The sequence below is a fragment of the Triticum urartu genome, chromosome 1A (genome assembly GCF_056163025.1).
Source record: "Triticum urartu cultivar PI428250 chromosome 1A, HENAU_Tu73, whole genome shotgun sequence".
NCBI classification, from domain to species: Eukaryota; Viridiplantae; Streptophyta; class Magnoliopsida; order Poales; family Poaceae; genus Triticum; species Triticum urartu.
The window spans coordinates 134,124,663-134,140,025 of NC_141873.1; the positions used below are offsets into that span (position 1 = coordinate 134,124,663).

Sequence of the window (15,363 nt, forward strand, 5' to 3'; positions counted from 1 at the left end):
GGAAGGAGATGAGCGGCCGACGGCGCGGAGGAAGCAGAGGAGTAGAGGCGGTGCGGGGGAAGGAGATGAGCAGCCGGCGGCGCGGATCGAGGGAGAGGAGCGGCCGGCGGCGCAGATCGAGGGAGAGAAGCGGCCGGCGGCGGGAGGTGAAAGCGCCTCGCCAGAGGCCGTTCCGCGTGATTCCTCCGATTTGGAGGAACGCGTGCGTTTGGCATATTGACGGTATATTTGTTTCGGGAGGACGAGTTGGTTCCGGTCCCTGATCCAACTAAACACGAGGACGAGACCCAGGGACAGAATGGACCCGTTCCATTCCGGCCCGTGATCGAAAGCAAACACATCCTTGGAAGTGCTCATAGGGATAGGATATGCGTGTGTGCATTTATAAGAGTGAATGTATGCGCGTGTGTATGAGTGCTTGCGTTTGTACTAAGGCTGGTCACAATGGGCAAGAACATAAGCTAGTAACTTACACACTTCCCTAGACTATGTTACTACCTCCATAGTGGGTAGGAACATCTATGTAGTGTCATGCAACGATGTATTTATTAGGTTATAGACTCATTATTTCTTGAAGTGTGTGATGTTCCGGTAACTTAGCTAGTTACCACAAGCACCTCTCTCTTCATTAAATATGTGTCACATAAGCAAAGTTGTATTGGAGTGTGTGATGTTACTTCTAAATTCCTCCCCATTGTGACCAGCCTAATGTTAAAAAAAGCTTTTTAAAAAAAAAGTAGAAAAAGAATATGCAACGGGTTGCGAATCGGCCATTTGTATTTTAGGATTTTCAGAAGTCCTCTCACAGGGTCACATGCGTTCCGTCTCTCATAAACCTGCACACCTACGCTCTTGTTCCAATGCAACACCTATTTATTCACTCTGAGTTAAGTCTACTTCTCTCTCGTCCTTTCCGATTCCCGAAGCAACTTATGCTTGCATGTAACTGGGTCTATTTTTAGTCGTGTGGAGACCGAGGCGGCGGCTACTCGATTTCCTCAAGCTATTACTCCTTGTGCGGATGTGATATCTCTTTTCAGTCTCAGTCGACGGTGGACTTGGACGGCAGCTCATAGGTGGAAGTACTCCGCCGGCCAACACTTCCTCTCGTCGCCGTCGGACCACTCCCACCCACCAGGTAACTAGATAATCCTTCCCACCCTGCACCACCTTTTGATTCAATCTCCACTTGTTTGTGCACAGCGTCGCGCTAGCGCACTGGCTCCGGTGTCGCCGTGCCGCCACTTTGAGCCCGCCGGCAGCACTACCTGTACGTAGCAGCTCTCGCGTTCGATTCACTCCCCGTTTCGTCGCACCTCGTCCTGGATCAGTTGCGTGCGTTTGCTTGTGTTAGCGGGACGAAGGTGGCCGGGGACGACGGATCGATTACCGTCCGGCCTGGGAAAAAGTAGGGAAAGCAATCCTCTTCTTGGAAATCTATATGTACATGTGAATGTCTGTTTCATATAGCTATTTGCAAATGCGCATGGCTATGGCTTATTTACTTACTTGGAGGATTTTTTTCAAGTTATTTTGAAATGTGTGGAAGCGTATGCATTTGTTCAAAATGGTTGTTAACTCAACTGGTTGCCCCATGTTTTGTCGGTCTTGTAAGCCTAGTAGTGAATCTACACTCTAAACTATATCTATATACATCTGTATGTAGTCTATATTGAAATCTTTAGAAAGACTTATATTCAGAAACGTAGGGATTATAATTTTTCTCACAAGATTACTTCTAAAGTGTAAAATGTGCAAGATATTTTTTAAAATTTTGTATAATTCGTCATGAAATCGCCTGGTTTTAATAAATTCAATGATTTTTTAAATTAGATTTCATATTTCCATTTAAATTAGATAGTTATCAATGATACGAAAATAGAAAATAGCTTTGGAAATTAAATAACTTTAAAGCTTATTTTTTGTCGAAGTTTAGACCCTTTTGAGATTTCTTGCGAATGGGCTTCTGAAATAAAAAAGAAATAGCTTGTTGATATGAGTAGTCTATCATTTTTATTAAGGCAGCATGTCACATACACCTCACTCAAAAAAACCAATGCTATTGTTGGCACAGAGAACCGCCCCCCTCATAGCACACGTCTATGTGCATCAGTGCGAGCATCCATGTGTGCTCATGTTGTGTGCCATGGTGGGACACACGCACAATCTACATGTCTACGCCACTAACTCCGTCACGTCCATGGAACCATGAGGGTTGTGATACCATTTGAAATGTCTTGGTCATAGTCACCGGTTCCCGGCTGTTACGCTTGGGAAGATCTAGCTAGACTGGCCTCACATGCTGACACTAGTTTTTTCTTCGCACTTTGTTCTCACTTGGTCACTCATCCTCATATCACTCCAAGCCGAACACACATAATTTTGAGGTTTCTTACTAATAGGCTCTTGGAAAAAAAGAAATTCCTTATTAATATGATTAGTCTATCATTTCTATTAAGCCAATATCTCATATCATCTACAATGAACATGCAACCGTAGCATCTCTACCGTTCGAAGAACATCTGACCGAACCGATGTGCTAGACTACAAGCAACACCTTCAAGAGGAAATCATCACTTGCATGATGATGTTTGCTGGTCTAAACAAAAGTCAAAGCTAGAGTTGTCACCGCCCTAGAACTCTGAACCAGCACCTTCAACATGGCGTATGTGATAGAATCTTTAGATCTGGGCAGTGTCGTATTAATCAAGAGAAACAATTGGTTGGATCTAAGTGTGGAAAAATCGACCACTCGTTTTATGTTGTTCCACGCATAGTCCGGTTTATCCAATAATATAGACTATTGGTGAAGAAGTGTAAGCCTACGTTGAATGGGGTGATGACCCAACCAATATTTCTTCAATGATCACTAAGTCTCATTCCTAGCGGCAAGGGACTATTGTGGTCTTCAATGCGGTGAGGCGTTTGCAGGCGTTCATTTCCTTTATTGTTGGTTCAGTCCAATTCAAACTTCGTCGAGCAACGTACAATCAAAGGAAGAAGATAGACAGTATGGTTTTTTATGTTTCTTGTCGTTTCGTGCCATGTTGCCTTGTCATTGTACTATCTAATGTTCTCCTTGGGTGTCTATTTTTTAAATATATAAATAATGATCAATGTATGGCATTGCTAATATTTCACTCACACAAAATTTTGTTTTCATCTACCTGCAACTACAAACGAAACGCTACCAAAATCAATTAACAAAAGAAACATTTCTAAACTTTGTCGTTGTGCAGAAATGATCGCCATGACTACATGCCACAGATTTTCCATCTATCGGATAATATTTTTGTATCTTTATGCGGTTCACTCTCTTTTGTTTGATAGGTGCCTAGCTGCTGACCGAGCCACACAAATGGAGCTGGAAGATGAAGCCGATATTTGGGCGCCCATTTTGGCTCATCCTCTTGACCAGGCACCATCTTCTGATTTTATTTTTCTTCCGAGCCAGGTATATTCGATTACATACATAACTGCCTGATTTCCTTTCTTGCCATTGAACAAAATTCTGGTTTATAATTGCTTGCAGGCGACACTCTGCAATGTGTCAGCCCAATTAGTCAAGAACAATATATGATTCTAATATGTTTTTTGTAAAAGGGAAGTTAAACCTATGGTCTCTGCATATAAGATCCTAATATGAATTATATAATAATATATGTGATTCTAAAGAAGACTGAATGCGGGCATGATCCATGTTGGCATACTCTTTTTTTTTGCGAAATTATTGGCATACTCTTAAAAGTGAGGGATTGGTCTATTATTGTTGTCTGGTCTTTCATGACACCAACATTCAGCTTTTTGTCCTCTCGTTCGCTTATATGATATAACTAAGTAGATAGTTTGAATCTTGCGGTGTAACATATGAGAAGTGATGTCCAGAAAATATACATGGTTATTTATATAATATTTCTTACTAAATTTTTTGAGAAATGTTTAACGGAAATTAAGTTAAGCGATAACTAATTTGTCTATACACCTGTGTTCCCATTGGTTAAAATCTTATTGGAAATTAATTTTCCGTCAAGCTACAAAATATTTGACCAACAGGAGGAAAACAATATTCTATCGCTAGAAAAGAAAATAAATTTAGTGAAACATTTTTCACTTGATAGCGTTTGGCTGAAATCTTTCTACAACAAAACTGGTTCAACAATACTTATTGTTATACTACTTGTTAACTGGGTCATCAACTTTACTCGAATGATAAGGATAAAGTACCAACTTACGTGTTAGTTGATGCACACAATTATATATATATATATAGGGAAAATACATTCTACCACCTAGGGGTAGTTATCCCACATGTCTCATATACTACCATATGGTACTATATATATACTATTTTATCATTCTAAATATGTGCATATACTATATATAAGATAATTCAAAGTGTGTTACATGAAAAAAATTGCAAGTTGACACGTGGTTTTTAGTATATTTGTGAAATACATATATATTTATACGTAAAAAGAAGCATATTTACAATACGATACATACTACCTAAAAAGGAGTATATATACTACCTAAACATTTTTATATACTACATACTATGCGTATATACTCTTCGATTTGATAGATACTACATACAACATACAAAACTCAAGTGGTGGTAACTATCACTGGAATTATTGCGCATCTTGAGTTATATAGGGAAAATCCATCCTACCACCCGATGTTAGTTACCCCACATGTCTCATATACAATCATATAATATTATATATACTCTTTTATCATTCTAAATATATTCATATACTAGATGTAAGATATTTGAAAGCAAATTACACGAAAAAATTGCATATGAGCCCATAGTTTATGTTATATTTGTGAAATACGTTCATATATGTACGTAAAAAAGAGTATGTTCAAAATATGGTACGTACTACCGAAAAAGTAGTATATATCTTACCTAAACATTGTTATATACTACATATGACACGTATAGACTCTCGATTTTGACAGATACTACATACAACATACAAAACGCAAGGGTGGTAACTACCACTGGTCGTAGGAAACATTTGTCATATATATATGTCTATAATTGAAAAACAAAGCCAAACAATATGCCTATAAAATTAGCTTAGAAAAAGAAAAGGAAAGACCCCAAGTATGTCCACATAAGCCATACCCTAGTATCTCGAAACCCTACTACAAAACCAAAAGGCAATAAGCAGAGAAATTGACACAAAGTTCCAAGACAACACATTTAAGAAGAAATCATGATTCACACGCTGACGTTGGATTCTCCAATAAGACGTGAGATAGGGATTTTCCACCCCGCGAAGATCTTTGAATCAACACCTTCAACAATGTAATAACACACGGACATCATTGTGGCCTAGTGAAGTTAGAAGGCCAGATCATGATTATACACCTCGACAAAATGCATCCTTTGTTTGCCTCCATGGTCGTTCCCCGAAACAGAAATCACTAGAAGGGAAGTTCCATCGCTGCTGATAACTGTCTACCCCGATAGTCACCATATGTGATATGGTAGCATCTAACAGCCACACCCCAAGATGCATCACTGTCACCTAGATGCAAACCCCTCTCGCATTCAATAGTGACGCTCCTCTCGCAGGCCACGATCGGGGAGAGGAGCGTCACACCTTGCACAACATCTGAATGAGACCAAGGCAACACCTAATGCATCGCACCAGCCCACGCTCGCAGCTGCATCCGATCCACACGGTTGTGTCGGATCCACGCATCCTGGCTACCACTCTGGTGAGGCGCCCACCACCGATGCTTGACTTTCCTAGAGAATCTTGGGAAAGGGCACACATCGAGGCACGGAACAATTCCCGCTTGAACCATGTGCCACCCATCCCCCAGATCTGCGTCTACAACATTGGTGGGTCATGCACCGATGCACGCTCAACCCTCCATGCGCCAATCCTACAGGCTGCATTCAAAGGGTTTATCTGCATTCCCTAGTTGTCGTACATGCTTTGCCGGCAATAGCGTGGAGGAGAAATGGAGGAGGCGGGACTGCCGAATGGCGGCAAGGGCCTTCAGGTTGTCCTACCTTGGAGCATATGTTACTAACACTAAGTGGGGTCTAAGGTGGTCCCTGTTTAGCTATGCATTTTTGTTTTATGCTTGAATCACTCTATTTTCCCTGAACCTCCATTTTACCTATATTAACAACTATGTACAAAATCTAAATAAAGCATACCGGAATCTGCTTCTTTGTCGAGTGCAAGAAAGACTTGGCGAAGGCTGAAAAACATATAACAAAGGCTTTGATGACTAACAAGTGTAGGGGATCAATCGTAGTCTTTTTGATAAGTAAGAGTGTTGAACCTAACGAGGAGCAGAAGTAATTGATAGGCGGTTTTCAGTAAGGTATTCTCTGAAAGTGCTATAAGATATTTTGGCAGATAGTTTGATCGCAGGATAATTGGTAACAAGTAACAAAAATTGCAAGGTGCGGCAAGTGACCCAATCCTTAATTATGCCAAGGATAAGCCAGTAGTATTTATTGTAGTGATTAAAATGCTCTTGAGACCACAAGGGTATAGTGTCAAGTTAGTTTCACCATAATTCATGAATTGCGTGTTCATTGCCTTGATAAGTGTTATGTGGGTGAACCAGAGCTAAGATAATGTTCTTAGTTGAACAAGACCTACTTATGATTATACCCTCCATGCAAGCATCGGCAAATACAAGAGAGGCAATTAAGTTAAATCTAACCATAACATTAAACACGTGGATCCAAAACAGCCCCTCACAAAACAATTCATAAACTGGGTTTAGACTTCTATCACTCCCGCAACCTATCATCTACAAACTAAGTTCATGATGCCTTCTCCCAGGCCCAAAGATGGCCAAGTGTCATGTAGTCGACGTTCACACAACACCACTAGAGGAAGAACAACACAACATAATATCAAAACATTGAACGGTGATCAACTTCACATGATTAGTAATATCAACACTTCTCCCATGTCTTTAAGAACAAATGTAATTACTCACAACTCTTCATATTGAACATGTTCAGTGGGTATAAATATGCAATTAACAATCTGAACATAATGATATTCACCAAGTAAACCAAGTAGCATCAACTACAAGATGTAATCAACACTACTAGCACCTCCAGGTACCAATCTGAGATTTGTCCAAAGACTGAACACAAGAGATGAACTAGGGTTTTGAGATGCGATGGTGCTGGTGAAGATGTTGATGAAGATGAGACCTCCCATGATGGGAGGAACATTGGTGATGATGAGTGATTCGATTTCTCCCTCCCGGACGGAAGTTTCCCGGGCAAAATCGCTTAGCCAGAGAGCAAAAGTTCTCTGCCTCTGTTTCCGCCTTGAGACGGCGGCGGATGGTCTTGAAAGTCTTCTCTTGATTTTTTTTTCTAGGGCAAATGGGAGTATATGACCAAAGGACGTCGAGGGAGGAGCTCTGTGGACCCCCATAAGCCTGGGTGGTGTGGCCTTGGGGGTGGTCTCGCCCCTGAGCTTGTCGGGCCCCTGTTAAATTTCCTTTTTACTTATTTTTTTCAATATTTTTTATATATTCCAAAATAAATCTTCGTAAAATTTCACTTTATTTTGAGCTTCAGAAAATTGCTATCTCTATTGTAGCTTTCTCAGGTCAGAATTTCAGCTGCTGGCAATCCCTCTCCTTTGGTGTATCTTGCATTTTTAAGACAGAAAAGACATTAGAATTGCATCATAATATGCAATATGACTTCAAAATAAGATAAATAACAATAGGAAATGATGATAAAAAATGGACGTATGTGGCTTCACCTCGTGTTGTACTCGTCATACACCCTCCCGTCAAAACCGAATTTGTCGAGTGTTCTTTTATGGAAACTTGACAAAGATTTTGTCGTGGGTTATTTGAGATACTCGATAAAAATTCATACATGGTGACGCATGACGATAACAGATGACGCGTGACGAAAACGGGTCGGTTTCCCTAGTGTAAAACTCATCGAAGGCTTTGCCGAGCTTAAACACTTGTCAAACTTTGTGAACATGAATGAAGAAAGTAAATGGGATGCCATCGAGCACGTGGTCATGCCGTCTGCCAACGAGCAATGGTGTTTGTTGAGCACGTTCACGTGCGTCGACCATTCGAGCGATAACTAAAGTAAACACAATGCAGGTTAAGAGTAGCATCTAGTCAATGATGGCGTCGAGCCCGGGTGGTTGCCCGGAGGAACTGGCGCATCGAGCCCCCATGGTCACCGATGAAATGGTTGCGCAAGATCTCTCTGTGCTCCATTGTCGCCGCCATGGATCTAATCTATCTCGCTGAGTTGGGCATGGATCCGGCTGAAGAAGAGGAGAGGAGATTGGTTGTAGCTAGAGGCCACGCTCATCATTGGCTAGCAGTTGAGCTGCGCACATTCGCTTGGGCAGAGGTGGCACCGATAATGGGGGAGAGGATATAATGGAAAGAGAGGGAGGAATGGGAGGAGGAAGGAGAGAGAGGAAGGGAGGGAGAGAGAGAGAGAGGAGTATAAAGATAAAAATAGAGAGGCTGTAGGTGTCGGCCTTTAGATTTGAGAGGATCCAACGACCCCTAGCGTGATCCGTGGGATGCTTGTAGCAACCAATAATGCAACATGTTTGCCGAGTGTAAATTGAAGGTTACTCAATATATATATATATATATATATATATATATATATATATATATATATATTCGGAGTGTAAATAGGGACATATGATGCTGTGTTTTGAGTGTAAAACATGTTTAAGGTAAAAAGATTGAGCAACTGTCATTTTGCCATCGAACAGACATGTTCTCTATCAAAACTACGAGTATTCCTCAAAGATGGTTTTGTTTCTAAGCAGTCCATGTGACAACTTTTACGAACCTTCTTCAGTTTTTATCAAAACCTCTAGAGATAATATGATCATGTTTTTAGACTTTATTTGCATTTTCTAAAATTTAAAACTTGATAAACTCCATGTTCGGGGTCGATTCGTAGTAACCTGATGTTTGAAACTCCTTTTCTTTTCTTGGACATGGCCTAAACATAGTCTCAATAGCACAAATAAGCTTTTTTCAGCCCATTTTTATGCATTGTTTCATGCATTTCTAGTTTAAAATTTATAATATTCATTAAATGCCAGGAAATGCATTTAATGGCTTAAAAATATCAACAAACTTTTAATTTTTTTAGCACATAGAACATATCCTATATTCTAGATACCTAAATAGTTGATCTCCACTACTTATATTCTCTTAAAATGCACACATGCCAACTCATCAAAGGCCCTACAAACATGCATGGATGTTTTTTCATTATTAGTTGATTCCCACTACATGTATTTATCTCAGCATGCACACATGTCACCTCATCGAAGGCCCACCTCAACATGCATGCATGGGAAATGTTTTCCTTTATAATATGCTAGTTATATTCAATAAATTTGTCTAAAAGTATATTTAATAAATATTTTTCAACTGTACAATAATCAAATATTATATTTTAGTTTTAGTTTATTAATCCAAATATTCATATTACATATAATCAACTTGCATGTGAACCGGTTCTTGCAGCAACACGCGAGGTAACATCTAGTTACATTTAGTTCCCAACTCCAAAATTTGGCATTTTAAGACATTACTTGTTGTTCCATCTATTTAGAGGGTAATATTCAACATAAATAAATAATGATATATTCAAATATGAATTACATGTATATTAAAATAGTCTATAGATTCAAGCAAAATAAATATTTAGATACTTAGATATGCATTTGTTGCTCCCTTCAAAAAACTAATCTCAAAATTTAAAATTGGCTCTTGGAATTTCAGATAAACATATGTATTTTATTGCTTTTTTATTGTTTGCTGAGTGTCTTCAAAAAACACTGGACAAGCATAAACTTTGCCGAGTGTTTTCGTTTGCGGAGTTTAACACTTGCCAAAGCGCGTGTTGCCGATTGTTATTTTTTGCCCGAGTGTTATCGCCTATACACTTGGCAAATGATGTGTTTTTATGTGCCCGATGAAACACACCCTGCAAACAGCCCGACACTCCGCATACAATGTTTTTTCCTTTGTGAAGAAAATAAATTAAATAGGAATATTAAGTCAGCTGCCGATCTTATTGTGTGGTATGTGGCTTGACCGTCTTATTAGCTTCTGCATGTGCTTCCAGGCCAAGATCACATGGAAAAAGTACTATGGAGCCACGTCCAGCTTGAGAACTCTCTTTTCAAACTAAACTTCGTTCAATCTTCCAGAACTATCCAAACTGAATACCTTGCATATCTCCATATAGCGTACAGTAGTAAACGTGCACATGTACCACGGTATCATCCTTGAGGCATGCGAGCACAACAACAATTCATATTTTTTGCTCGTACATGTATTCAATCCAGAAAAATACCTAGGAGTGTTTCTCTGGTTGATTTTCTTGCATCGATAAATATCATATGTTTATGAATAGATGCAGACTGGAAGCGTTACTCCATACCACTCCAATGATATGCTTGGTCCACTTGATACAACATATTTATATTATGTTTAGCCAAATTAATATAACATATTTATATTATGTGTTCTTCTCCATTATGCCATAATATTTCATGTATCACATGATTTAAGTTTGACCAACAATACAAATTACATGATACAAAACAATATTGTAGAAAGCGTTACTCTATACAGCTCCAATGATATATATTGTTCGCTTATAATACATTTTTTGTGAATACCATAATATATCATACATAAAGTGTGATACACGTTCAGCTTCTATTTTGAAAGGAATGAATCACCGCACAATCATTCGTCGGCAGTCGTATGATCACAAATAATTTACAATGCACAAAGATGTGGCTGGCTATATAAAGGCATGGACACAGATATGCAAGAGTAGCATGTATGTTTTTATGAGACCTTGAATATACTTATGGCATTTACACCTAACATTATTAGGTAGGTGGATATGTTAGACTTCAGTGTTGCTAATGTATGTAACATTGGACTTGTCTTAAAACTAGTGAGAACTTGAAATAAATATGTGTTTTTGTCCCCAAATTTGGTGAGCATGATTCCATGTGCACCCCTTATTAATACTAAATTCGAAACAAATACTAGAATTTTTTGTATAAAAATCTTTTTTTGACATACTCATGTATGGCGTTTCATAAAGAATGACATCCGTGGTATTCTTGGCAAAAATAAAAAATCAAATTTATATTAAAAAACACTGATGAGTGAACAGTAAGGCCCTAATTGTATATTACTTTCGCTAAGAATACCACAGGTGTCTTTTCTGCATGAAACTTCACACACGGGTAAATTGGTTGACCAAATTTGATACTCCGATTTTTTTTGTTCACCTTCGTATTTTCGTTTTGTTTACCTACTAGTTTGCTCAAAAGATATAGAAAACAAATCCATGCAGACATTCCTACAAACCATACCTACAATTAATTAGAAAACAATCAATAAAAATTATTTGTTTACTTAATGAAAATTGTTTTTTACTTAATGGCAGATTGAAGAGTACTTCCATTTTGTGTATGGGGATGATGCCCTTGAGATCAACCTATCTGTGAGAGGTACTGTGCTTTCTTGTCGATTTTCGAACTTCACTACACATACATACATAGTACGAAATATATTTATAGATGATACTTCAGGGTTTTTACCCAAGGACAATTGGACGAAAAGGCCACGAGGTCCTCGCAAGAAACGGAAATTTCCGTCGGTGAGTCTAAGTTTTGGGTGTGTTCACATATGCCACATGTCTATCCATTGTCGTGCTACAATTGCATATACATATTCTTTAGCTTATTGTTATGATATGAACATGTTATAGACTGATGATCAGAGTACTTTTAAGATTTAAAAATGTCCAAACAATTATTTTTGTAGCACATTTACATGTATAAATGTATATGTGCATACAAAATATTAGACATAAATTCCTGGTCAAAAAGATATGAACCACATGGTCTCTGCAAGTGGGCGAGGTATTTATAATTCCTGATCGAAAATTGAAGATAACTGATTTATAATGTCTTGGAATGTATTCACGTGGTCTGCAATTAAAGTACCCTATTTGTCCTTCAAACACATCAATTGTTTGATCAAAAACATCTTATTTGTACCCTTCTTTTTGGGCAAACAACTCCTCCATTTTAGGCCATAAGGTGCGTGCATGTGTCTCATCAATGATATGGTTCAAAACATTGTGATCTACTCATTGTCGAATGAACGCACAAGCTTGGGGATGAAGTACCTTCCAACCACCTTCATCAATTCCCTTGGGCATCTTAGTGGAAAATACTGGTTTCAGTATTCTTTGACATATAACAAGTCCTTTATCTTGCCCTTCCATACTTCATAATCTGTATCATTCAAAGATATCATCCTGCTGGCATTCACTTCAATCTTTCACCAAAAGAAACTCAGCAATCAGCACAAGCAAGCCAAAACTCTGATGCCACTTTGTCAGGGATGGACATCAAAGATGTGATGCACAAATTCACCGACACGGTAAATATGCACACTACACAGCCTCCTTCAATTGGAATGAACTTTTAGGATAACTTCAACCACACATGCGCATGTGACATGGGATTGAACATGGAAAAACCTCCTCAACTTGAGAAGTAAAAAACCATGGCTATGGACTGACCGCTCCACACAAGTTTACTATGAGAATGGTGAGTACAAAGTCTTCTCTAGGACCTCTAGAAAGATTAAGATTTAAAACACACTCTCCAAGTTGCCAGCCGGCAACCACAAGAGACAAGATATCAACAAAGTAGAGTTTATACAGCTTTCTGTCCCTTTCAGTGTTTTGTAAACTGCTCTTAAACCACTAAACAAAATAGTACCAAATTTGGCAGATAAGTGGACGCACGAGTTCTTGAGATCCCCTAAAAAATGCAGCTCAATTGGACAGCGTTTGCATACCCAAACTGTTCGTCTCTCAAAATTACTCTTTTCTGAAACTGCAACAGTCAGAGTTGACAAAACTACTCTCAAATCTGGTGCTCCATTGACCCAATCCTCAAACCAGCTAACTAGGTTGAAGTAATCAAAGTAAGGAATAAGTTCACCAAGTTTTGGGTCAATCCAAGCACATTTGAACCACCAATCACCAGCTTGAACAATGTCTAGTCAGATGCAACAAATCTGACAGAACCTCCACTTCTTCTTCTTCCTCTTATCTATATGGTTGCATGCCTATCTTGTGTTCTCTCTCACTCTCATAATGTCACCCACCACTACTAGGAGTGGAGTGTCTAGGGTTTTCTTCTCTACTCCCTTCACTAGGAAGCACTCACAACTGTTGGATGCAACGAAGATCAATAGCTGACATTTGTTGGACTTATAGGTTGATGTTGGGCAGCCAACACAACTCCATGTGGAGAGACTTAGCCCATCACCCTCGACCGACATAGCAATATACACCAATAGGAGTAATGTTTTACCACGTAAGGAGGGCATGAATCTGGATAATTCTGGTCTCCTGTTTTCCCTCTGATCTACTCACCTTGCCAGGATATCCTATCGAAGGATCTGCCGGAACCAGCTCCGACAAATATTCTACTCCTATTTTTAATAATTTCACTGGTATACATTTCCGCAGCAACACGCAGGTGTTATCCACTCCCTCCGTTTCTAAATATAAGACCTTTTAGAGATTTCAATAGGGACTACATATGGATGTATACAGACATATTTTAGTTTGTAGATTCACTCTTTTGCTTTGTATGTACTCCCTATTAAAATCTCTAGAAAGACAGAGGGAGTTGTTTTACTTAAGCGTAAGTACCTTCTGGCTAGCACACTGCTGGTGACCTCCCATGAGACAGTGGTCTGCCCCAGGTTAATTTTCACGTGTTCCTTTGTCATTTCTGATGTTTCTTTGCTTTATCTATAAGTTATTTAAAAGAAGAAACATGCAAAGAGATCCACCAAACAAGGTCTGCTGAAGCGTGTAACCTTCTTTTAGGATAAAACAAGTTTATTTTTCATGTAAAAATTCAGCCATTAGTTCCACGTGCAAGAATATTCTATACATGGATTTTACATTTTAGTTTTGAATTCTTCAAGTACATAGATTTGTTTCATCACCCGGCCACGGGTAAAAAAGTGTCCATAATTTCTCTGTGTTTAACAGAACCCACAGTGCGTAGGACAGTTGCATGTTGGTAGTAAGGGCACGAAATCTCGAGGTAGAAAAAACAATGAGCGATGGACACCTGACGATGTGACCAAACTGCTTAAAGGTATCCGTAGATATGGTGAGGGGAAATGGACAAAAGTGAAGAAACGGTACTTCAGAAAATCGGTTCGAACGGCAGTACATCTGAAGGTACATGACCTCTTTGATTCAAATAGTTTTCATATAAATCATGAAGGATTATGTTCCATATAATACGTTTATCGAGCCTATTGGATTTATTACATTGATACTGTTTGGAGTTTCTTATGGGCTAGTTTGGATGCAGCTAAGTAGATTCTTCCTTGTCTATGACAACTAGGAAAATCATCTAATTCTGGAATAAATAGTTTCTGCTTTTTTGATAGGCAATAGAACATCCATTACATATTTATGTATTTTGAAATATCAATATAAATATTCCATGATATGCAATATGTGATTTTCTGTTTGTGAGTTTTTATAATTGTGTGAATCAAAGTGGAGTTCGGCGATATTTTGCCTGTAAATACTAGATACATTTACATATTTGAGTTTCTTTTTTGGATGAGAGGTGCATTTGTAAGTTTGCTGGCACACGTTAATGGATCACATTGTTTGATCGATGGTGCAGGATAAGTGGAGAAACCTACGCAAAGCTTGTGGAGGTCAGATGTACCTCTCAAAAGGTCGTTTTCTCTCTCAAGACAGCTGATTTTACATGCCCAGGCTACCTCATTTACATCCATATTTATTTTGGTACAGTGGAAGACACAAAATATTATGTTCCAGCCGTTGGACGAAGATTTGGTGTGACGGATCAGAAAGCTAACTAGGTCATAGCCGGATAACTGTTCAGCCTTTAGGCCGGTCCCATGGTCATCTCTTTTTTTTAATAGCACTTCTGCTTCGGTATGTTAGAGTTATATGGATGATGTCCTTTGGTCTTTTGTATTCTTGTCTTTTGGTATCCTCTTGTATATGTATATATGATGACTTTTGCCTCCTAGTAATACAAGTTGCATATTTCCCTAACATGGTATTAGAGCTAGGGCTTTTTTTTCCGCACGCGCAACTCGTCCTCATCCAATCTTCTTCTTTCCGCTCGATCCACTCGATTCCGGCTGCTTGTTGTGCTGCCGCCTGCTGTACATATCACATCGCTCTCTTTCAATTTGTTCGATCTGGCTGCTGCTAGCTTGTCTGGTAGC

General features: G+C 39.0%; 1 protein-coding gene across 1 annotated transcript; it reads left to right on the forward strand.

The window, feature by feature from the left end:
- The first annotated feature begins 939 nt into the window (after positions 1-939).
- LOC125525320 (uncharacterized) lies at positions 940-15,054 on the forward strand. Its single transcript, XM_087515824.1, has 7 exons — positions 940-1,138; positions 3,331-3,454; positions 11,492-11,555; positions 11,637-11,704; positions 14,132-14,326; positions 14,787-14,841; positions 14,918-15,054. Exons 2-7 carry the CDS (start codon positions 3,359-3,361, stop codon positions 14,986-14,988), a joined length of 549 nt encoding a protein of 182 aa, XP_087371950.1. The 5' UTR covers positions 940-1,138; positions 3,331-3,358; the 3' UTR covers positions 14,989-15,054.
- Positions 15,055-15,363: the final 309 nt, after the last annotated feature.